Source organism: Suricata suricatta, chromosome 6, assembly GCF_006229205.1.
Source record: "Suricata suricatta isolate VVHF042 chromosome 6, meerkat_22Aug2017_6uvM2_HiC, whole genome shotgun sequence".
Lineage (NCBI taxonomy): Eukaryota > Metazoa > Chordata > Mammalia > Carnivora > Herpestidae > Suricata > Suricata suricatta.
Genome location: NC_043705.1, coordinates 101,335,337 through 101,358,525, shown reverse-complemented (window position 1 = coordinate 101,358,525; position 23,189 = coordinate 101,335,337). Strand labels below are relative to the sequence as shown.

General features: G+C 42.5%; 1 protein-coding gene across 2 annotated transcripts in view; it reads left to right on the top strand.

Annotated features, from left to right (window-relative positions):
• The window catches only part of ITK (IL2 inducible T cell kinase), a 58,033-nt gene extending 40,776 nt beyond the window's left edge, over positions 1 to 17,257 (top strand). For both annotated transcript variants that reach the window (XM_029942961.1, XM_029942960.1), the window contains 9 exons: positions 3,225 to 3,307; positions 4,128 to 4,261; positions 4,655 to 4,729; positions 7,081 to 7,252; positions 7,633 to 7,849; positions 8,807 to 8,871; positions 8,960 to 9,078; positions 12,558 to 12,715; positions 16,810 to 17,257. In XM_029942961.1, coding sequence (XP_029798821.1) covers positions 3,225 to 3,307; positions 4,128 to 4,261; positions 4,655 to 4,729; positions 7,081 to 7,252; positions 7,633 to 7,849; positions 8,807 to 8,871; positions 8,960 to 9,078; positions 12,558 to 12,715; positions 16,810 to 16,881 — 1,095 coding nt within the window. In that variant the 3' untranslated portion in view covers positions 16,882 to 17,257. The remainder of the gene's footprint in view (positions 1 to 3,224; positions 3,308 to 4,127; positions 4,262 to 4,654; positions 4,730 to 7,080; positions 7,253 to 7,632; positions 7,850 to 8,806; positions 8,872 to 8,959; positions 9,079 to 12,557; positions 12,716 to 16,809) is intronic.
• Positions 17,258 to 23,189: the final 5,932 nt, after the last annotated feature.

The window sequence follows — 23,189 nt, the reverse complement described above, 5'->3', positions numbered from 1 at the left end:
CCCCCCTTCTGGCTCCACTGTATGAGTCAGTGCCCCCTTTGCATGATGGCGATGTGAACAAAGACCCTTTAAACTCCAGTGTTCTTGGGGGTTGTGACTTCCTCTGAGCCCTTTGCAGGAAGTGAGTGGTAAGGCACATGCTGGATGCCTCATTTTCCTCAGAACTCTAGACTGCCTTGGCCCCAGACGAGTTTCCTGTCACCCGCACTGAATGCCACCTAGATCGAGTCTGATGGGGGAAGAGCTGAGCCTTCCCTGCTCAGCTGAGCTGCCTGCAAACTTTACCTCCCTTTTTCTCACACCTGTGGATTACTCTTGTTCACAGTTGGGCCCCACTCTGCTTACAGTTTTGAAACAGTGGCTTCTCTGGAAGAATAAAAACAACAACAAAACATTACTAATTAAATAGAAGAGATGTTCACCTTCCCTTCTTCACAGACATTTGATAAACGTCTGGGGGTTTTTTGGGTCTGTTTCTTCCCCTTTTAGAATAAGATATGCAGATAAAAATCTTCCTCTGCTGAAGTTTTGTTTCTTCCTGCCTTGAATTTAACCCATCACATTCCAATGAGGCAAGAGCACACGCTTCAGTATTTGGTAGAGGGGGAAATCTCTGAAGAGAAACTATGCTACATGTAACGCATGGATGAATATCACAGATGTGATATTGAGCAAAAGAGGCCAGACACAGATGCATTGTTTACAGTAGCTGTAAGGCAGACGCAGCCCAAATGTTCATCCGTTGATGAACGGGTAAACAAAATGTGATAAATTCCTGTGATAGAATATTATTCAGCCATATAAAGGAATGGGGGACCAATACACATGCAGCAATTTGGATAAATCTTGGACAACCATATGCTAAGCATAAGGAGCCAGGCACAAAAGACCATATAGTATATTATTTCACTTACAGGAAAGCCCTAGAACAGGCAAATCTATAGAAACAGAAAGCCTATTGGGATGACCAGGGTACAAATAAAACAGAGGTAAATTTTGAGAGTAATGAAAATGTTCTAAAATTGGGTTGTAGTGATGGGGGCACAACTCTGTAAATTCACTGAATATCATTGGTTGTACACTTGGAATAAGAGACTGTCATGGTATGTCAATTATGCCTCAAAAACTATTTTTGTAAGCTATTTTATTTTTAAATTTTTTTAATTTTTAAACTTAAAAAATGTTTAATGTTTATTTATTTTTGAAATAAAGAGAGACAGAGTGCAAGAAGGGGAGGGAATCTGAAATAGGCTCCAGGCTCCCTCCAAGCTGTCAGCTTGAGAGCTGTCAGCGAGAGAGAGAGACAGAGAGAGAGAGAGAGAGAGAGAGAGAGAGAGAGAATCTGAAACAGGCTCTAGGCTCCAAGCTGTCAGCACAGAGCCTGACACAGGGCTCGAACCTATGAACTGTGAGATCATGACCTAAGCCGAAGTTGGATGCTCTACTGACTGAGCCACCCAGGTGCCCCAAAAGCTATTTTATATCATTTTATTTTTTATTTTAGAGAGAGAGCAGGAGAGAGAGGACCAGAGAGAGAGAGAGAGGGAATCTTAAGCAGGCTCTACACTCAGTTTTAGTACTGTTTTTAAGAGAGAGACTACTCGTCAGGATATTATAAGTAGGAGCTACAGATTTAATTATATCAGTGGCGCCCAAACCTGCAAGTCTATGAGAATCACATGGAATTGGCCTTTGTGTGGATCATTCGTATAAATGTCTGATTCTTGATTTTAGCTCAGGTCATGATCTCATAGTTCGTGGGATCAAGCCCCACATCAGGCTCTGTGCTGACAGTGTGGAGCCTGCCTGGAATTCTCTCACTCCCTCTCTGCCCTTCCCACCCTCCTTCAAAATAAATAAATAAACTTTTTTTTTTTTTTTTAAAGAATCACATGAGAAGCTTCTAAAAAGTTCAGGAACCAGGGTGCCAGCCCTGGAGATTCTAAGTTCATACGTATGGGGTGAAGTATGGTTAGGTGTTTATTGTTTTGTCTTGTCTTGTTCTGTGCTTCAGATTCTTCAGGCAATTGTGGTAGTCAACAAAGTTTGGGACGCAGGAGTGTAAGGAGTGAGGCCAGATCAGTAGTTCTCACCTGGGATGATTTTGTCTCCCAGGGAACACGAGGCCAGGATGCTGCTAAACATCCTATAATGCTGAGATTCTAGGGTTCAAACAATTAGCATGGCCATCTGTGTGTACTGCTTTCATGGTGTGTAGACAATCCACTTTGGGGACTGGGGGATGGAAGAGCTTGCAGTGTTCTGAATTGCACATACACATATACTACTAGTATATGTGGCTTGCACACCAGGCTCATGTGTTTCTCTGGCCTTCACTTGTGGCCCTCCCTATGTTAAAGTAAATTATAGTAATAGGTTTTACAATTATTGCCAGCACACATTTCCAGCTGGGCAGGAGCAGAGCATTAGACATGAAGTATCCAAACAGAGTTCAGGTTGCAAAGTTTCCACCAGGAATGAATAAATTGGCATATACATTTGCCTATGATTAATTCATTAGGGTGGGGGATGAAGAGTACATTCTTGGGGCTTTCCCCTCTCTCCACTTCCCTCAGGCAACCAGGAACTTCATGCTTTTTTTCTCCTTTTGCCCTGCAGCAAAATCAGCACTCTAGAAAGGTCCTTGTAAATACACTCCCATTAAGAAACTGCCAAACCCTCCACGTCAGAAAGCTTTGGGCCCTTGGAGGGGAATGGAGAAGTAGTGTCTAACATTTGTTGTGCAGAGGTACTGTGGAGTGGTAGAAAGAGCATGGGCTTTGCTCACATGCCATGTGCAAGGTTCAAATCCCAGGTCCACCACTTACTACTTGCAGATGGTGAGAAAGTCACTTAAGCTCTGTGGCCCTCAGTGTCCCCATCAGTAAACTGAGGATATACCATCTAGATTGCAATGCTGTGCTGAGGGTTGGACAATATCTGTAGAGAGCCTGGTACATGGTGAGCTCTAAAAGGGCAGGCTTGCATTTATCTGTCTTCATCCAATGCTTATGTCACCACCAGAAGTCTCTGATCCTTGAAGTGGGACCTCAAGAAGTACCTGTTGAGTGAGCAAGTGAAATGGTAGCCATTGGCGCTGAAATTCTGCTCTGTGCAAAGCTGGCCTATAGTATTTTCTCCTTTCACAGATAAGAAAGTGGAGCCAGATGCCTGAGCCTGTTTTCCTAGGATCACTAACCTTTTGTGTTTTCTCACCATTCCAGGGCAAGGAAGGAGCTTTCATGGTGCGAGATTCCAGGACTCCAGGAACATACACCGTGTCTGTTTTCACTAAAGCCATTGTAAGGTACGGTGCTAACTCACCTCAGCAAAGTGGGGAGAAATAGTCCCAAAGTGGGCGAGCCACAGGCCACACACAGCAACGCCCGGCAGGGCAAGAGGTAGAGGGGTCACTAGAAATGGTGTGCTTTCCCTGATCCCTGAGGAAACCAAGGCCAGGGAGATTAAAGACCTCATTTTTCTGGAAAGTGACAGAGCTCAGTCCAGATGCCACTTTCTCTTCTAAATTAGCATCCCTGTGTGCAGAGCTCTAAAGAAATAATACTTGATGCTGCATTTGATGGATTTATAATTTAACCCACAGCTAACAAAGAAGATACTTCCAGCCAGAAGTGAAAAGATATGCAATTTAGTTCTGGTTCTGCTAATAAAACTACTATCATTTATTGAGTCCTTACCATGTGTCTGAACTGTACAGACTGTTTCTGATCCTAATCAGCTCTGAAGGCAGGTGTTACTATGCGCCTTTGCGTCGAAGAAACGGAGGCGCAAACAGCTGACGGTACCTCTCTGAGGCAATGGAGTTCAAGCGGTCACGCTCCTGCTGGCTGACTGCAAGACCCTCAGGCTTCTCTGCCCTCAGTACTTCTGTTTCCTGCTCCGTAAAACAATGTCTAAGAGGCTACCCAAGTCTCATATTCTCTGCTAATTAAAAAATAAGTAAGAACAAAGCAGTTTGGCAATAAGCGAAGTCCAGTAAGAGTTAATATCTGCCATCCTTCTGAGAGGGTAGAAAACAAAGCAAGTAGGATCTGATACCAGTAGACATTTTTGTGTCGAAACATTGCTTCTTAATAATCACTGCATTTATGCTTCATTTGTTCAAGCGAGAACAACCCCTGTATAAAGCATTATCACATCAAGGAAACTAATGACAACCCCAAGCGATATTATGTAGCTGAAAAGTATGTGTTTGACTCCATCCCTCTCCTCATCAATTACCACCAACACAATGGAGGAGGTAAGATCTAAAGGACAAGGCAGGGGTGGGCAGGGGAGGGAGAAGCTCACTGGGAACGTGGGGGAAAAAATGACAAATGGCCAGCTGGGTTTCTTCATCAACCATAAATAATGACTAAATCTACAAATAGAAAAGGATGGCGAATATTTGATCATATTACATGTTTTCCATTAGCAAATTCTGTGGTTAGACTCATGGGATTTTACCACCTGCCCATCTGTGTTTATGACTCTTGTTGGAGGGAGTGTGATACCAGTGATTGGGTGTTGGGATTTGTTTTCCAGAATAAAAATAGCTTTTGCACTGGGTTATTTTTTATTTCCTGGTGGTTCAACTTGAACAGTTGCTATAGTAAAGCTCTAACTACTGCCTTTCACTTTTTAATCAACCCAGGTCTGGTCACTAGACTCCGGTACCCAGTTTGTTCCTGGAGGCAGAAAGCTCCGGTCACGGCAGGACTGAGATATGGTGAGCAGTGCACTCAGGAATGTCAGGTGTTTGCACTAACTCACATCCCTAAGGGTCTGGGGCAAATTCTGAATGGACTTTCCATGTACCTAATTCTTCCCCAGGCTTAAAAATTACCATTTTGGGTGTCTGCATGACCTCACCATTTGTGAGTCTGAGCCCTGCATCCGGCTCACTGCTGTCAGTGCAGAGCCCACTTCAGATCCTCTATCTCCCTCTCTCTGCCCACCCCAGTTTGAGCTCTCTCTCTCTCAAAACTAAATAAGCATTTAAAAAAATGACAATTAAGGGGCACCTGGGTGGCTCAGTAGGTTGAATGTCCGACTTTGCCTCAGGTCATGATCTCACAGTTTGTGGGTTCAAGCCCTGCAGAGGGCTCTGTGCTGACAGCTCAGAGCCTAGAATCTGCTGTGGATTCTGTCTCTCTCTCTCTCTCTCTCTTTCTCTCTCTCTCTCTCTCTCTGCCCCTCTCCTGCTCATGTTCTGTCTCTTTCTCTCTCAAAAATAAAACATTTTTAAAAAATGACCATTAAAACAGGTATACTATATATCTGGGGGTAGTGTATACAGAAGAATATTTGAAAAGTGTGTAAGAGAGATGTATATATGAGCACATTTATCTAGGCCAAATCAGTGTCCATTGGTTTTACTGAAGAGTTCATCATTGAGTGTTTTTTAAGCACCTACCTTGTTCAGAGCACTCCACTAAATGCTATTAGAAAAAATATTAGAAAATAAGGCCTTAGGATCACGTTCCCACCTATCTTCTAGAGCTTCTGTGTTACCTAGTTGGCTGGGTATGGTCCATTGCAAGGGCTGGAAGCTGGAATCTGAAAGCATTCAGGTGTTTGTCTGCATAATATGGTATTAATTTTTTTTCAATGCTGTTAGGAAAGGCTGTGTCTCAGTGCCGTAAGTCCTGTTATTGCTTCTTGCCCTTTGGAACTGCTTCCCTCACTTTGATTATCTGCCTGTAATCTAAAGTATTTGAGTTTGCATTCCCTGATCTAACCTGGCTGGTCAAGGAGAAGGCTGGAGTAATTTTTATTTTGTATCTCCTAGGTGGGAGGTTCTCACACTTGAGTGTGCATCTCAGCTATCTGGGATGCTTATTAAGAATGTGGGCTCCTGGACCCTACCCAACACTTACCAAAACACAATCTCTGGTAATGGGGTCCTGGAGTCTGCATGTTAAACAAATGCTCCAGTCGATTTTGACACAGGTGGTTAGAGAGTAATACTTGGAGAAACACTGCCACGGACTCTGCATCCCTAACTAGCACCATAGCCGGCACACAGTAGGAAGTCAGTAATATTTTCTGTTGAGTCTCTGCCTCAAAGAGGTAGAAGTTGAGCTTTTTATGGACTAGACCAAGTGCCAGGAAAGGGTAATGCCTCTTTAGCCTCCTTACAAAAAGGTAATTCTAATAACTCGTAGAATCCTAATGTGGTCCATGCTGGATGGGACCTCAGATATCGTTTTACGAACCCACTCATTTTGTCAGTGTGAAAATTAAGAATCAGATTCCTTTTATTCATTTACTGAACATTGCTCGAGAGCCTACCATGTGCCAGACTGTGCTGGCTGGGACCTACACCACACCTCTTAGAATCTGCCTCCTTGCCGCTAACCCCTCCTGAGGTTGAACAGAGTGTATAGTGGATGGTCTTGATGGATGAATGAGTGAATGAATGAATGGTCAGCTCAGATGGAATTTGCTCTAGGTGAAACATGACAATAAAACACTTCCTTTTTTAAATGTTTGTTTATTTGAGAGAGAGAGCAAGAGCCAGAGAGAGAGAGAGAAAGAGAGAGAGAGAGAGAGAGAGAGAGAGCATGAGCAAGTGCCAGTAGGGGAGGGGCAGAGAAGGACGGGGATGGAGGATCCAGAAAAGGCTGTGCACTGACAGCAGAGAACTCAATGTGGAGTTTGAACTCAGGAACTGTGAGATCATGACCTGAGCCAAAGTTGGAGGCTTAACCAACTGAGCCATCCAGGCACCCCAACAATAAAACATTTTCAATCAGGTATAGAAAAATAGTTGAGGCATTGCAAGAACCCTTCCATTTGCCCTCTTTGAGGTCTTGATTAATGCCATTTTCTTTCCTCTTTCTGTGTAATCTCCCTCCACAAATATTTTTCATGGTTTTAAATGCATGCCCTATGTTGTTATTTGGGGGGTGAAAATAACTTTAAGATAGTTCTAAGTATAAAGCTTATACTATTTGCCATCTTTAGGTTATATGACCAATTAGGTAACATGCTATCTAGGGCTATTAGTTTTTTTGCAGCCCTATCCCTCATATCTACTACCTGCCAATCCTGGAAAACCCTCTTTCTCTCTTCTAGGGAAATGGGTGATTGATCCCTCAGAGCTCACTTTTGTACAGGAAATTGGCAGTGGCCAGTTTGGGTTGGTGCATCTTGGCTACTGGCTTAACAAGGACAAGGTGGCCATCAAAACCATTCAAGAAGGGGCTATGTCAGAAGAAGACTTCATAGAGGAGGCTGAAGTCATGATGTGAGTGGTCAAAATAAGAGTATGCAAAGATGTCTTTGGGATGATGTTCTGTGCTGTGTTCTCTGAATACCATTTTGCTGCCATGCTATGCCACTTCACTGCTCAAATCTAGCGATGGTTTCCAATGGCATGGAGACTAAAATCACACTCCTCACCATGGTCTATAAGGCCTGTCATGGTCCTTCCCTGTCCACTGCCCAGTCTCATCTCCTACCCATCTCTCTTCTGGTGCATGATGTGCCAGCCACACTGGCCCCCATTTGTCCTCGTACACACCATTTGACTCCCCACCATGCCTCACGTGATTTTTGTTTGGGGTAAGGAGTATGTTTAGGGGAGACTGAGTTTAGACCTTCTCACCCCTTGCCCTTTTCCTCCAGGAAACTCTCTCACCCCAAACTGGTCCAGCTATATGGGGTGTGCCTAGAGCAGGCCCCCATCTGCCTGGTGTTTGAGTTCATGGAGCATGGCTGCCTGTCGGATTACCTGCGCAACCAGCGGGGGCTCTTTGCGGCCGAAACCCTGCTGGGCATGTGCCTGGACGTGTGTGAGGGCATGGCCTACCTGGAGGAGGCATGTGTCATCCACAGAGACCTGGTAAGAGGATGCTGGGCAAACAACTATAGGTCCAGGGTGAAGGGGTGTGTCCCACTGAAATGTACAGCTACCCAGACTGGGAACACATTGATAAATAACAAGTCACAAACCATCTCCCTTCCCCTCCCAACTCCTGCTTTCTTCTACCTGCTTGGGGATGCCCTGGGAGGACTCAGATCTAGGCCCTATTCCCAGCCCTCCTTCTAACTTGTTCCCTCTGAGTCTGAGTTTACAGCCTTCCAATATGAAACTTAGAGGTTCTTCTTCATAACTTCTCTGTGCCTTAGTTTCCTCTTGGTAAAATTCTCAAACTAGTATCCAAGGACCTACCACAATCACATTGGGGTGATGCTAAAACCATCCTCAGAATCTCTGGGGGTCGGAGCTCAGGAATATTTATTTTAACATATCCCTCTTGGGATTTGTAGGCATATTTAAAATTTGAAAAAAGAAAAAAAATAAAATTTGAAAAGAGAATGGAGTCTTGATCACGAAGTGTTCTTCCAGTGCACAATTCTGTGATACTAATTAGAGACTAGGTACTCTCCCTACTGAGGAATACTTTTAAGAGGATTAGCAACCTCAAAACATTCTCATTTTAGTCAAACGGGTGACAGTTTCTTCATACCATCCCTAATGTTAACATTTCCTATTGCATCAGGTTGCATTAGAACACCTTGTTGGTTAAACAACACCATGGATTTCTCTTCTAGTTAGAATCCCAGGAATAAAACTAAAAGACCAAATTTACTCATCCCGATAAGGGATCTTACAGTTAACTTTTTAGCTAACTCCGGTCGGGCGCCAGGGAAGCTTAATTAGCATCTGTAAAGCTCCTGAGTGCCCTTGTACTGCAGCACAAAAAAACCGCAAAGGGCTGAGATTATAGGAGGCTTCTTACACTGTTTATCCACCAACAGTTTTCCTTTCCCTTTTGTTTGCCTGTCTCCATTCCAGGCTGCCAGAAATTGTTTAGTGGGAGAAAACCAAGTCATCAAGGTGTCTGACTTTGGGATGACAAGGTAATATGGGGACATGAAGCCAGTAAAGTCTCAGGAATGACTCAGGCCCCCAGAACATTCAGACATTCTTTTTCCACTCCCTACCCAGGTTCGTCCTGGATGATCAATACACCAGTTCCACAGGCACCAAGTTCCCCGTGAAGTGGGCATCCCCAGAAGTCTTCTCCTTCAGTCGCTACAGCAGCAAGTCAGATGTGTGGTCATTTGGTGAGTGTCACTCTGAGCCCACACCCACAGAATTCAGGACTGCCAGCCAGCTGTTTTATTTGTCAGATCCAGGCAACTCTACTTGCCCAGGACTCTGGGTGATGAGGGCATCCCACTCACAGCTTGTGCGATAACAGCTCTGAAAAGTGTGAAGGGGCCTCATTACTGCATTGGGTCTTGAGATCTTTGAAATGGGGGTTAAAATGAGGATAGAAATGTGAATTCTGGTGACAGTTTTTGTGAGATCAAAAGCTGGAGGAGTCAGGAGATTAGAATATGAATTCCTTGAGGACTAGGACCATATTTTGTTCAAAATTATATTTCCACAACAACAATTTATTGAGCATCTACTATAAGCCGGGCTAATCTAGGTACTCACAATGCAGTCATGCATAGGATATGAAAGACTCCTATTCTCTTGGAGGTAAATTTTAGGGGGAGACAGATGACAATCATGTAAACAAGCTAATAGTTATGTATATAAGACAAAGTCATAGAGTAATAACTAAATGCTATGAATGAAATAAAACCATAATAAGATAGAAACTGACTAGGATGGAGGGTCTGTTTTAAACTTTTTAAAAAGATGTTTATTTATTTTTGAGAGAGAAAGCACAAGCAGGAGAGAGGCAGAGAGAGGGGGAGACAGAATCCCAAGCAGGTTCCGCACTGTTAGCGCAAAGCCCAACATAGCTCAAACCCACAAACTGTGAGATTATGAGCTGAGCCACAGTCAGATGCTCAACCTACTGAGCCACCCAGATGAGAGGGTCTACTTTAATTACCATGGTCTGGGAAGATCTCTCCAAGGAAGTGACCCTTGAGCACAGATCTGAATGATGAGAGAGAACCTTCCCCATTTGAAGATCCAGGGATCTTCAGCAATGCTAAAAAATAAAAAAAATTTTAAAAACCCCAGCAATTATAAAAATATGGTATGTCCAAAGGAAAGAGAGGTATTATGTTCCTGAGAGAACAGTAGACAATGAACTTGGCAGTCCATGATATGGGATCAGAATTCTTGAGAAGTGCAAGTGAGCATGAATGAAAGGTCAGAATGGATGCTATTGGTATGGCAGAAAGTACTAAATATTCTTGCTGGATTTGTCATATCATCCTAAGCCATAGTTTGTGTGTACTAAACTATGCACAAACTACTAAACTATACAGGAAAACATACCAGATAACCTCTTTGATTTGGATTATATGAAGGGTTATAGTTTGGAAAGAAAGGAGTTGGAGCTTGATATTGCCACTCTATATGAAGGGAATGTTTGCCAAGTGTATTGACCTAGAGTACCAGGGAGAAGCTGACTCATTAAATCTCTTAAGAGAACTAGTTTTGAAGTCTTCCCCAGCATTTTAGAATATCTAGTTCTGACAATCAAGTAAGTGGTTTGTTAATTTTTAGTGGTCCTGAACTGTTCCTTAAAACAGCTTCCCTATTCCACATGCCTAGCTCAGACTTTGTTATTTAAATGTAAGTTACAGAATGGACATGGAAGAAATAAAACTGCACCAGAGCCATCTCAGAAGATTCTTTTTTCCCCAAGTACCTATCACAACGGGGAAGGGTATGGCTGCCGTGTGGCCACTCTCTATGAGGGATGCAGCAGGTCTCACTGCACCACGCCAGGTGTCCCATAAAGAGATGTTTGCAGCCATGGCCACTGTGTCACATCCACCTGCCAACTCTGCATGAGGCCTTTTCTGCCGTAGGCTGTCAGTTGGGAATTTTCTGTTGCATCTGACAGTTGGAAGGTTGGGCTACAGTCCATGGCTGCCTAAGATGTGCCACCTTAAGTATCCAAAATGAGCCTGCTTGATAGAAGCAGGGCGGAGAGGGTAGATTCCTGGACGGACGGCAAACCTGAGAAACAGGACCCTGGGTGGACTGAGAGCTTGATGCTTGCCTGGAGACCACTGAGATTTGTTATGCATTTTAATGCTTTTGCCCTAATTAGCTGTGCTATTTTAAGGAAATCAAGTAAACTCGTTGGGCCTTTTTCAATTTCCAATCAATGCATTACAAGCTTGGCATGAAAGCAATTGTTTTCAAATGAGCTTTGAGCAGCAGGCCTCAATTTTCCAACAAAATCTCACTAGGAATTCAGGCATCTTGAGATGCCAGAATAGTCTTATCTGCAGCCAGGTTCCAAGTTTCCAGAACAACTCAGACACCTCTGAAGACCCCCTAGAAATCCTGATCCAGAGGTCTGGGCCTGGGGGGGCCCAGGATCTGCCATTCGAACAAACTTCTGAGGTGATTTTTATTCAGACATTTTGGGATTCATACTTGGGAAAACTCTGCCCTAAGAATCTCTGAAATATGCTTTGAAAACCACTGAAATTGGTGATCTGCAACCTCCCTTCCCACTCTGACATCCTATGAATATATTAGTACAGAGTAAAACTGTCTTCTGAAGACAGAAGAGGAAAGGGGAAAGGTCAAAAATAGACAACCTAGAGATGTGTTGATCTCTGTCTACACAGAATTTGTACTTTTTAAGATACTTACTTCTTTATTTTGTGTATGAGAGAGAGAGCACAAGCAGGGGAGGGGCAGCGAGAGAGGGGGAAAGAGAATCCCAAGCAGGCTTCATGCTGTCAGTGCACACCCTGATGTGGCTAATCTCATAAACTGTGTGATCATGACCTGAGCCTAAATAAAAAATTGGATGCTTGGGGTGCCTGGGTGGTTCAGTCAGTTGAGCGTCCAGCTTTGGCTCAGGTCATGATCTCATGGTTTGTGGGTTTGAGCCCTGCATCAGGCTCTGTGCTGAGAGCTAGCTCAGAGCCTGGAGCCTGCTTCGGATTCTGTGTCTCCCTCTCTCTTTGACACCCCTCCCCCCCACCCCACCCCCCACTCGTGCTATCTCTTGGTCTCTCAAAAATAAACAAAAAAACATTAAAAAAAAAAAAAGAATTGGATGCTTAATCAACTAAGCATCCAGGCACCCTCATGGTATTTTTAAAAATCAAATTGAGTTTCTGTTTTAAAACTCTCAATTTATAACTTCTTTTTAAAAAATCAGAAAATGCAGCGATACTGAGGCCTCATCCCCATATGCCCCGTGTTGGCTGGAGCTAAATCACAGCTGTCCTCTCAAGACAGAATTTGACCCTCAGTTCTCTACAGTCTGGTCTAGTCCCCATTACGGCCCATCTCATCCACTCCATTCATTTACACAACGTATAGACATTTGAATTCGCATCCCTTGCAACTTTTAGTAGCAGCAATTGAGTTAGATATAACAAAGGACTGAGCTTGAAAGCTCCTCACCACTAGGAAGATTGGGAAATCTTTGCTCTATAGAAATAGAGCATAGGCCTAATCAGCCTCCAGTGGCTTGATGTTATTCTTCCTGAAGGTAAGGACTTGAGTCTTAAGGTCAAGGAATATGCAATCTCTAGATGTACATTTGTTTGCCATTTGTGACCTTTATCATTAGCTGTGCTTCACTCCCCATTTCTTGTAGGTGTGCTGATGTGGGAAGTCTTCAGCGAAGGAAAAATCCCATATGAAAATCGAAGCAACTCAGAGGTGGTAGAAGACATCTCTAGTGGATTTCGCTTATACAAGCCCCGGCTGGCCTCCTCCAATATCTACCAGATCATGAATCACTGCTGGAAAGAGGTCAGTAAAGGAAGTGGTTTTCCCTGCATTGTCATCTATAACTTTAGGGTCTGTCCCATTCTCTAGAGAAAGGAACCCTCTTAGAGGATGAGGAAGCAAGTATGACCGAAGTAGATTAGCAAGAAAGTGGCTTTGAGTGTCAACTAAGTAAAGAGGTTGCCCATCCCTAAAAGAGCTGTCAGGGGACCTTGAATATTACTTGATCTGTAATGTCATTTCACAGGCCAACATAGTGTGAGAGAGGAAGGGGGGGTAAGACCTATGCCAGTATGTCAATTTTCTGAGAAAAGACATCCATAACATCTTAAAACCATTAAGTGTACATGAAGTTAGCTCTAAAAGTGAGTAGAAGTTCACATGTGCTGTGAAACTATTAAAATGACTTGGTTAGGGGCCGCCTGGGTGGTTCAGTTGGTTGAGCATCTGACTTCAGCCCAGGTCATGATCTCATGGTTCATGAGTTTGAGACCCACATGGGCTTACTGCTGTCAGCACAGAGCCCACATCAGACCCTCTGCCTCCCTCTCTCTACCCCTCCCCCACTTGTGCGGGCTCTCTCAATCTTTCAAAAAGAAATAAAACATTAAAATAAAATAAAATAGGGGCGCCTGGGTGACTCAGTGGGTTAAGCATCTGGCTTAGGTTCAGGTCATGATCTCACAGTTCATGGGTTCGAGCCCCGTGTCAGGCTCTGTGCTGACAACTAGCTCAGAGCCTGGAGCCTGTTTCAGATTCTGTGTCTCCCTCTCTCTCTGACCCTCCTCTGCTTGTGCTGTCTCTTTCTGTCTCTCAAAAAACAAATAAAATAAAATAAAATAAAATAAAATAAAATAAAATAAAATAAAATAAAAAAGACAAAATAAAATGACTTAAAGTTAATTCTATTTGTTCAACAATTCAGAATGAAAAACCAATTTCGTGACACCTTCCCAGATACCTCAGCCATCCTATGCTTGTGTTGCAGACTCTATCTTAAGGCACATGAGCTTAAGTCTTAGATGTCCTTTGGATGAGTTAGAAAGTTTTAAAGTTCAATGACAATTAAAAGCTGCTGAATAGAGAATTAACACAAATTCAGATGATTGCAGGGTAATAAGGTGGAATTAAAGAAGTATAGGATACTTAGACTTTGTCTCAGCTTTACCACTCCTTAGTCATTAACCTTGGGCAAGTCTCTGAACCTCTTTTTCTCACGGATAAGAGAATTAAATAATACTTGATCTGTAAGTTTACAGAGGCTTTGTCTTCAGAAACAAACAATGAAAACATAAAGAAGGGTGCAAAACAAATCCAGTCCAACTACACAAGGATTAAATACATTAATAATTATGATAGCTGAAATTTACATAGCACTTTTTCCTTTTTTTAACTTTTTAATTTATTTTTAATAGACCTTATTGTTTAAAAGTTTTTGATTTACAAAAAAAAAAGCAAATAATACAACGAGTTCCCATATACCTCCTCCCCTTTTAGTAACATTTTGTGTTACTGTGGTACATTTGTTACAATTAATCAACCACTACTGTTACATTATTATTAACTAAAGACTATGGTTTGCATTAAGATTCATTCTTCATACTGTATAGTTCTAGGAGTTTTGACAAATATATAATATCATGTATCTACCATTTTAATATCATAGAGAATAGTTTCACTGCCTTAAAATTCACTGGGCTTCATCTATTTATCCATTCCTTTATTCTCTCCAAACCCCTGGCAACTATTAATCTTTCTGTCCAAGTTCACCTTTCTCAGAGTGTCATATAGTATGTAGCCTTTTCAGATTGGCTTCTTTCACTTAGCAATGCCCATTTAAGATTATTCTGCGTCTTTTCATGACTTGATAGCTCACTTCCTTTTTTCACTGAATAATATTCCATTGGATGGATGTACCACAGTTTGGCTATCCATTCACCCACTGAAGGACATCTCGATTGGTTGCAGTTAGGGCAATTGTGAGTAAAGCTACTGTAAATATCTGTGGGCAGATTTTTGTATGAATGAAAATTTTCAGCTCAATTGGGTAAATATCTAGGAGTATGATTGCTGGATCATATGATAGCACTACATTTAGCTTTGTAAGAAACTGCCAGACTCTCTTCCAAAGTGGCTATACCATTCTGCATTCCCACCAGCAATGAGAATTCCTGTTGTTTCATATCCTCACCAGGATTTAATGTTAGCAGGTGTTTTCAATTTTAACCATTCTAATAGCTATACAGTGGTGTGTCATTGGTTTGGTTTGCAATTTGCTGATGACATGCAATGTTGAGCATCTTTTCACATGGTTTTTTTTTTTTTTACCATCTGTATCTCCTCTTTAATGAGGTGTCTGTTGAGATCTTTTGCCCCCCTCTTTTTTTTAAATTGGGTTCTTTTCTTGCTTTTGAGTTTAAAGAGGTCTTTGTATATTTTGAATAAAAGTCCTTTATCAGATATGTGTTTTGAAGATATTTTCTCGTAGCCTATCATTTGTCTTTTCTTTCTCTTAGAGTCTTTTACAGAGCAGACATTTTTAGTTTTAGCGAAGTTCAACATCAACTGTTTTTTTCTATGAATCATGCGTTTAGTATTGTATCTAAAAACTCATTATTGAACCCAAGGTCACCCAGATTTTCTTCTATGTTATCTTCTAGAAGTTTTCTAAGTTTTGATTTTTATATTTAGGTCTCCAATCTATTTTGAGTTAATTTTTGTGAAGGGTATAAGGTCTGTGTCTAGAGTCATTATACTGTATGTGGATATCTACTTGTTCCAATACTGTTGTTGAAAAGATGACCCATTGAGTGACCTTTGCTTCCTTTTCAAAGATCCATTGATTATATATGTGTTAGTCTATTTCTGGGCAGTCAGTTCTGTTCCGTTGATCTATTTGTTGATTCTTTCACCAATACCATGTTGTCTTAATTACTGTAGCTTCATTGGGAGTCTTGAAGCTGGGTAGTATCAGTCCTCCAACTTTGTTCTTCTTCAGTAGCATTGTGTCGGCTGTTCTGAGTTTTTTGCCTTTCCCTGTAAACTTCAGAGTCAGTTTGTCAATATCTACAAAATAACTTTCTGGGATTCTGATTGTGATTGTGTTGAATCTATAGATAAAGTTGGAAAGAAATGACATCTTAACAATATAAGTTCTTCTCATCCTTAAATATGAACTATATCTCATTTATTTAGAGCTTCTCTGATTTTTTTCTTTAAAATTTTATATTTCTCCTAATATAGATCCTGTCCATATTCTGTGAGATTTATACCTAAATATTTTCTTTTAAGTGTTATTTACCACTTGTTTTTATGGCGCATTATTTATTTTTTTAACATTTATTTATTTTTGAGATACAGAGAGAGACAGAGCATGAATGGGGAGGGGCAGAGAGAGAGGAAGACACAGAGCCTGAAGCAGGTTTCAGGTTCTGAACTGTCAGCATAGAGCCTGACACAGGGTTCAAACTCACAAACCACAAGAAAATGACCTGAGCCGAAGTCAGATTCTTAACTGAGCCATCCAGGGGCCCTTTATGGTGCATTTAATACATGATTTTATTTAATACTCATAACAGTCTTAAGAGATAGATATTATTCTTATCCCCATTTTACAGACAACAAAACTGAGGTTCAAACAAGTTAAGTAACCTGCTCGACATCACCCAGCTAATGAATGGAACAGCCTAGATTCAAAAGCAGGTGGGGCGCCTGGGTGGCTCAGTCGGTTGAGCGTCTGACTTCCGCTCAGGTCATGATCTCACGGTTTGTGGGTTCCAGCTTCACATCGGGCTCTGTGCTGACAGCTAGCTCAGAGCCTGGAGGCTGCTTCAGATTCTGTGTCTCCCTCTTTCTCTGACCCTCCCCTGCTTGTATTGTCTCTCCCTGTCTCTCAAAAATAAATAAAAAACATTTAAAAAAATTAAAACAAAAACAAAAGCAGGCCATGTGATTCCAGAATACCCACTGTTAACAACTGAGACACCATGGCCTCAAATACAATAAGAATGAAAGTGCATTTAAAAATCAGCAGAGGGCATTGAATTCTGGTTTGCTTTGGACCCAACTATGACACACAAGTACCAGGAACTCACAGAGTTCTTTTCTTCCCTCTCTAGAAACCAGAAGACCGGCCACCTTTCTGCAGACTCTTGAGTCAACTGGCTGAACTTGCAGAATCAGGACTTTAGCGGAGACTCAGTGCCAGGCCGCGGGCTGCAGATCCTGAATGAGGGAAGCAGATTCTCCGTTCATAGAGCATTAAGAGCTGGCACCAGCCCAGGACTCCCCAGAGGCGGCTGGCCTGCGGCACTGGTCCCCGAGCCGCTTCACAGGCAGCGCCCTGGCAGGGGCTGGCCCCCCGCCCCAGGCAGGAGGCTCGGCCACTGACGTGGGAGCAAAGCCTGGGCAGCAGCGATGTCTCCACCCTCCTTCCAGCCTCTTATCATCGTGTGTGGTGCACAAACCGCAATCTGACAGCTTTCAGGCAACAATTCTTGCACTTCTTAGAGAAAAGGAGAGATGGGGTAGAACGATGGATTATTATTTGTGTCATTAGTTCAAACATGAAATACAACGTTTATGGTCAAGGGTTTAAGAGATCTAGTTTATGGTTGAGGGATTGTTACTTGACCCGACAACACAGAATCCCAGGATATAGGGCGGGAGAAATGAGGAGTGTGACTCTTTTTCAAGGAGAACTGGTGAACGAATTAAGGTCAGATGGTGTAAACTCCGCTACTGTGATGTCAACTGCAGCTTCCTGCTGTAAAGGATGATGGACCCAATGCTCACATCTGAGACCTGATCATCTGAGACGCAGCTTTATGACACGTTACCCATCAAGCACACTGCCACTTTCCTCCTTGAAGGGACATGATGGACTGGAGTGAACCATTCCCATCTCATGGTTGGGGCTGGCGTCTGGAGGAAAGAGTGCATCAGATGCGGGAGGGAGCCAACTGGTACAGAGAAAGGCTGGGGTTGTTAGCACTCCGACACCCACCTTTAGTACCAAACCGAGCAGGGCAGGTTTCTGTTCCTTCCCTTCCATAGAGAATGCTTCCGCGGGCATCTTGGGAGGAGATGATTACTTCTGAACACGGACTCCCACTGAGGACTCCACCAACCGATTTTTCTGGATTCTAGGCCGGCTCCCCTCTGCACTGTTCCACCCTCATCAGCAGAGGGCAGCATTGTGTAGGGCAGTGTGGCCTTGCGGAGAAATCCAAGCTTGTTTAGGCCCTAGAGGTTTGCAACTTCAAGGCTGAGGGTTCACATCTCCTGCAAGTCTCTGAGAGGAACGAGGGGTGTATTCTTGCTCAAATCATCTGGATGGAAACAGTCAAGCACTGAGTAGGGTGCTTTCAAGATGCACAAGGCAGCCTGTTGTTGACTAAGCACTGAAATATGCAGTGAATATATACTGAGCTACAAGCCTTATCTGCAGAATTTCATTTCATCCTGAGTTGACACCAACCCTATGAGGAAGTAGTCATTTCATTTTACAGATAATGGAACTGAGACTTTAAAAAGCCAAGACACCTCCCAAAGTGACAGAGCTAGGAAGTGTAGAGCCCACATCTGTCTGACGCCAATGCAGTTTCCTTATTTCTATTCAGCACTGCCTCCTACTGATGATGAAAGGGGTTGCAGAGGAGATAAACAGCTGAGGGAAAGACCTAGAAGCCAATAAAGGAGTCAACCACAAAGTGCTGTTTATCCCATGTAGACTATTATGGTTGGCCACGTAGCCCTCCAACGTGGAACAGGATCTTCTTTTTCCTCATCTCTAGCTTCACCTTTTTTAGAGTTAATGACTTTGGAGTTACTCAGTTAATTAACCCTTTGCTTCAGCCACCCCTCCAGAGTCGTGTTGCATGAAGCTACTTATAGATGAACTTCAAAGCAGCTTTGAAAGATCCTTCTAAGGTGTATAAATGCTTCCTTTAATTAGCAGCTCACCTTTGAGTCAGCCGCACTCTTCTTGGACACTGTGGGGAAGGGTATTGCCTGATGTAAGGGAGATTTCATTTTACTACAGCATTCAGATGAAACTTTTAGAGAGATTATTGGGTAGTGTAAACATTCGCTCTTCTGTGGGATATTTTGATGAGCTCGAGATTCAGATGCATAACTTTTAACTATAATTATTTTTAAAAAATTTTTAATGTTTATTTTTTAGAGAGAGACAAAGAGTGAGCGGGGGGCGGGGGCAGAAGAGGAGACACAGAATCCGAGCTGTCAGCACAAAGTCCGATGTGGGGCTCGAACTCACAGACCACAAGATCATGACCTGAGCCAAAGTCGGACACTTACCCAACTGAGCCTCCCAGGCACCCCTTAACTATAATTATTGTGAAACTGGTTGCCTCAAAATAAAACTCTATCATTCAGAAGATGATCTCACTCAACATATCCAAAATCATCCCTGTTTACTTTTTGGCCTTTTGTACATTCTCTTGTGGAACCCTTAATTAGAGATGACTTCTGGAACATCCAGCCTAGAAGGAAAACATCAAAACCTACTCATTTCTGTGGTCTGGTTTCAAAAATTACCCCTTGCAGGGTACCATCTTGTTCACGCTCAGATTCACCAGGGCCTTAACTGAACACGTGTCATAGTTCACTCCCCAGTGTCCTATCCTGCAAAAGGGGCTTCCTGTCTGTTTTCTCTTCCCCTCTCACATGTTAAAAATGGTACCATGTGTTCACAAGGAATTCCCTTATACGAGGTTTTTGTTCCAGATGCATTCTATAGATTTTGCATTTTGTACCTTTTAAGACTATTTATATTTAGATGTATTGAATATTTATTAGTGTACAGTCACTGCTACTATTCACAATAAAATGTTATAAATATCTCTAACCATTTGTAAAGCACACATAGTTGAGGGGCCGGTCTAGCAAATAAAGCTGTATGTTTTAATAAATACGGTATATACGGCCTGCATTCCATTTGCCCAAATGTCAAATAACCAATAATTTTCCTTAAATAAAAATGGTTACATGGCTTCATGTTCCACAAACAAGTAAAGACAATATATCATTCAGCACTTGCTCAACAAATAAATATCAAATGCTTCTTGTGATCCTATAATGCACTCTGCTGAGAGCCGCAGAGACAAAGATGAAAAGGCAGTCTTTAGTTTTCAGAAACTCCAGGTACAGTTAAGAAGGCAGACATATAAACAAGTAAAATTATCCAGCAATTAGAGCCACAACAGAAATACAGTTTAAGAGGAAAAGAGCTCAGAAAAAGTGATGGAATCTATCAGGGAAAGGGTGACATCAGGAAAAACTTCCTGGAACCTTGCTACTCAAAGTGTGGTCCCTGGACCAGCAATAGCAGCATGACCAGCTGGTGAGAAATGTGAATTCTCTGGCTTGGCCCAGAGACTCACTGAATGAGAATCCGCATCTTCATAAAATCCACAGGTGCTCATAAGCACATTAAAGTTTGAGAAATACTGTCATAGAGGATACAATGTCTGACTCAATTTGGAAGATGAATTATGCTTTTTTCTAGCAAGCAACTGGGCGGAAATAAGAGAGGTACTTAGCTGGTGGAGGTAGAGGGGAAACAATGTAGGGGGAGCTCTCATCAGCTTATCCTCGCTGGAGCGGAAGTTGTGGGATGGGCACGAGGTGTTGGCAAGGGCGAGGATGATGAAGCGGGGGAGGGGGCAAATTGAAACTGAAGCTGTAAATCTAGAAAGGACCATATTTGAATAAACAAGAAATGTTGGAACTCTACCTATATATAGAAACGATGTCAGCAATCCAGGAGAGAAGGTTAAATTTGAGTTTAAAAATGTATTCTGGCAGCAACATAGTGAATATATTGGAGAGAGGTAAAGCTGATAGAAGAGAAGCCAATATGAAGATGAATTTCGCCTTGTTCCAAGTACCAGATTATTGTTCATACTCATTCGCTGTCATCTGCTGTGTGGGTGACATGGAGAAATTGTAATTCCGAGTTCTTCAGTCACAGTTGGGCAGCAACGAATAGCTATTCCCCTGCCTCTTAAAGTCCCAGTGAAAAGCAGGCTGGCTTATATTTTTGGTGCGTTGAGCTCTCCCTCTTCCTTAGTTTACCAAATGCCCATGTCCACTGCAGGAGCCGGGTCCCACACCAGAGGACCACTAGGCACAAGTGAAAAAAGCCTGTGGCTTCTATTCAGTCCTTTGTGGACTCACCTTTGGGCTTGACTTCTACTGGGAAATGACCCAGATATGAACCCCCTAAAGTGATTGGATGAACAGCTCTGCTTCTCAGAGTATTTATCCTGCAGGCCCTATTCTTCCTGGATTCTCCCAACCCAAAAGTCCACCATCTTGAGGAAGAGGTGGGAACATAACCCATTCAGCAAGATGAGCAGTGTGTATTTGTGTGTGTGTGACTTCAATGATTATGAGGTTCTGGGATCACAGAATCACACAGTAACTGTTAGAGGGAGTTTTAAAGATCATTTATTTACCTCATGAGAAATAGTTATCATTTACTTGACATTGCTTGGCACTGTGTTGGGTGTATAAGATGAATATGATATCTTATCAGTTAGAGACCAAACACTTCTCATTCAAATTAAGATAATTCAAGGAAGACTTATTTACAAAAGGATTATGTAAAACAGTGTGGGTCAGGTTTAGAAGAACCCCAAAGTAGTACAGAGGAAAATAACAGCCAAGGAGCCGTTATCACCTTATGGTGTGAAGATTCAGGAGGGAGAGTGGTCATTTGAATGTGACAGCAGAGAGTCACCTGGAGAAGGTTGCCTTCAGAGGAGAGGACCTTTAGTAAGGAAGCCCAAGGCAACATCATGAGGAGGAAGCAGGGGAATAAATACACTGGCCGTACTGTCCTCCCTTACCCTGTCAACTGCTGGGGTTTCTTGTTGGCCAAATCCAACTGGAAGCCAAGAGACAAGGAAACCATAGGAGGGCCATCCACAGAGGTAAGTCCCCAGGGGAAAGAGCAGGGTGCAAAGAGTGGAGTGGGTTTGGAGAAGGAGAAGACATCTAGTATGGACACAAGCCTTCCTATAAGAAGCCCTCAGGCTACTAAAAAAGTCCAACATGTAAACAAATACAGTTGATGCTTATTATTTGCAGATTCTATACTTGCAAATCTGTCTATTCACTGAAATTTATTTGTAACTCCTGAAACAGTCCTTCCATAGCCAGCCAGGGCATGACCATGCCAGAGCAGTGAAAAATATGACCTGCCCTCTGGACATATTTATTCCCAGCCGAGGTCAAACAAGGTGGTGTTCTGTCTTCTCATTCCAGCTCTCATACTGTATATGAGTATCCTTTTCAAGTCTTAGTTAGTGCCATATTTTGCACTTGTGTACTTTTGGTTGGCAAATCTGCTGGTTAAAATGACCCTCAAGCATAGAGCTGAAGTGTTCCTAAGAGCAAGAAGGCTGTGACATCCCTTTCAAAGAAAATATGTGTGTTGAATAAGTTTCATTCAGTTATGAGTTATAAGGCTGTTGACTGTGACTTTAATGTTAATGAATTCACAAAGTGTATTAAATAAGGAGCTTTCTAACAAACGTGCATAAGACTAGGTTATGCATAGAACAGTTGATGAAAATGTTGTGATCAGAAGCTCACAAGAACCCAACCCTATTATTCCCCTAGGAGCCATGTTTTAGAATTCATTCATTCAGTGTCCATGGCAACTTTATGAAACATAAGTGCCAAATAATAGGATGCAACTGGGATTGCAAAGGGCTGCTGTAGGTGAACCAATGGAGCAATGGTCACAATACAGTGAGAACACAAAGAGTGTAAACACCTCAGGGATCAAGGAGGGCTTCGCAGAGGAGGTGATATTTGAGCTGTCTTGAAGGGTAAATAGGAGCTCCCAAGGAAGGGAGGATCTGGAAAAACATATCAGGAAGAGAAGCCCAAATAAAACAAAAAAAATATATCTTATTCCACCTTCTTCCCTTGTGTTATTTTAAAAGTAGGACAGGGAACCTTGAGGACAAAGTCAGTAGGTGCTATCCCATGGTCATAGGAGAATCGGTTAAAGGAGTTAAGTGGAGTGTGACTTTCTCACCGTGAAGGTTCACCTCTACCCATACCATCCACATGCATCGACAGCTAGGAAGACGTTTCTGGTCCCTTTCCATTTCCTCAGATTGATTTTGAGGACAAGTGTCTATAAGCTGAGACAAACTATACACACATTCATTTACTTTTCTCTTTTGTGTATTTCAAAGCAGTTTCCCATCTAAGATAATGTTTGATCTCTCAGCAGCTTTGGGATAGAAGCAGGAGGGCAAGGGTCTCACCAGACAGAAGAGGGAAATGGTACACAGAGAGCATGTCTGAGGTTGTAGAGCTACCTAACAAAGGTGAGATTAGAACTCAGATCTTATTCCAAGTTCTACATTCTTCCTAGAGATCATACCAAAATTCAAACCACATTAATAATCATCATAATAACAATAAAAGCTTCCATTCTTGAGCATTTATGATGGCT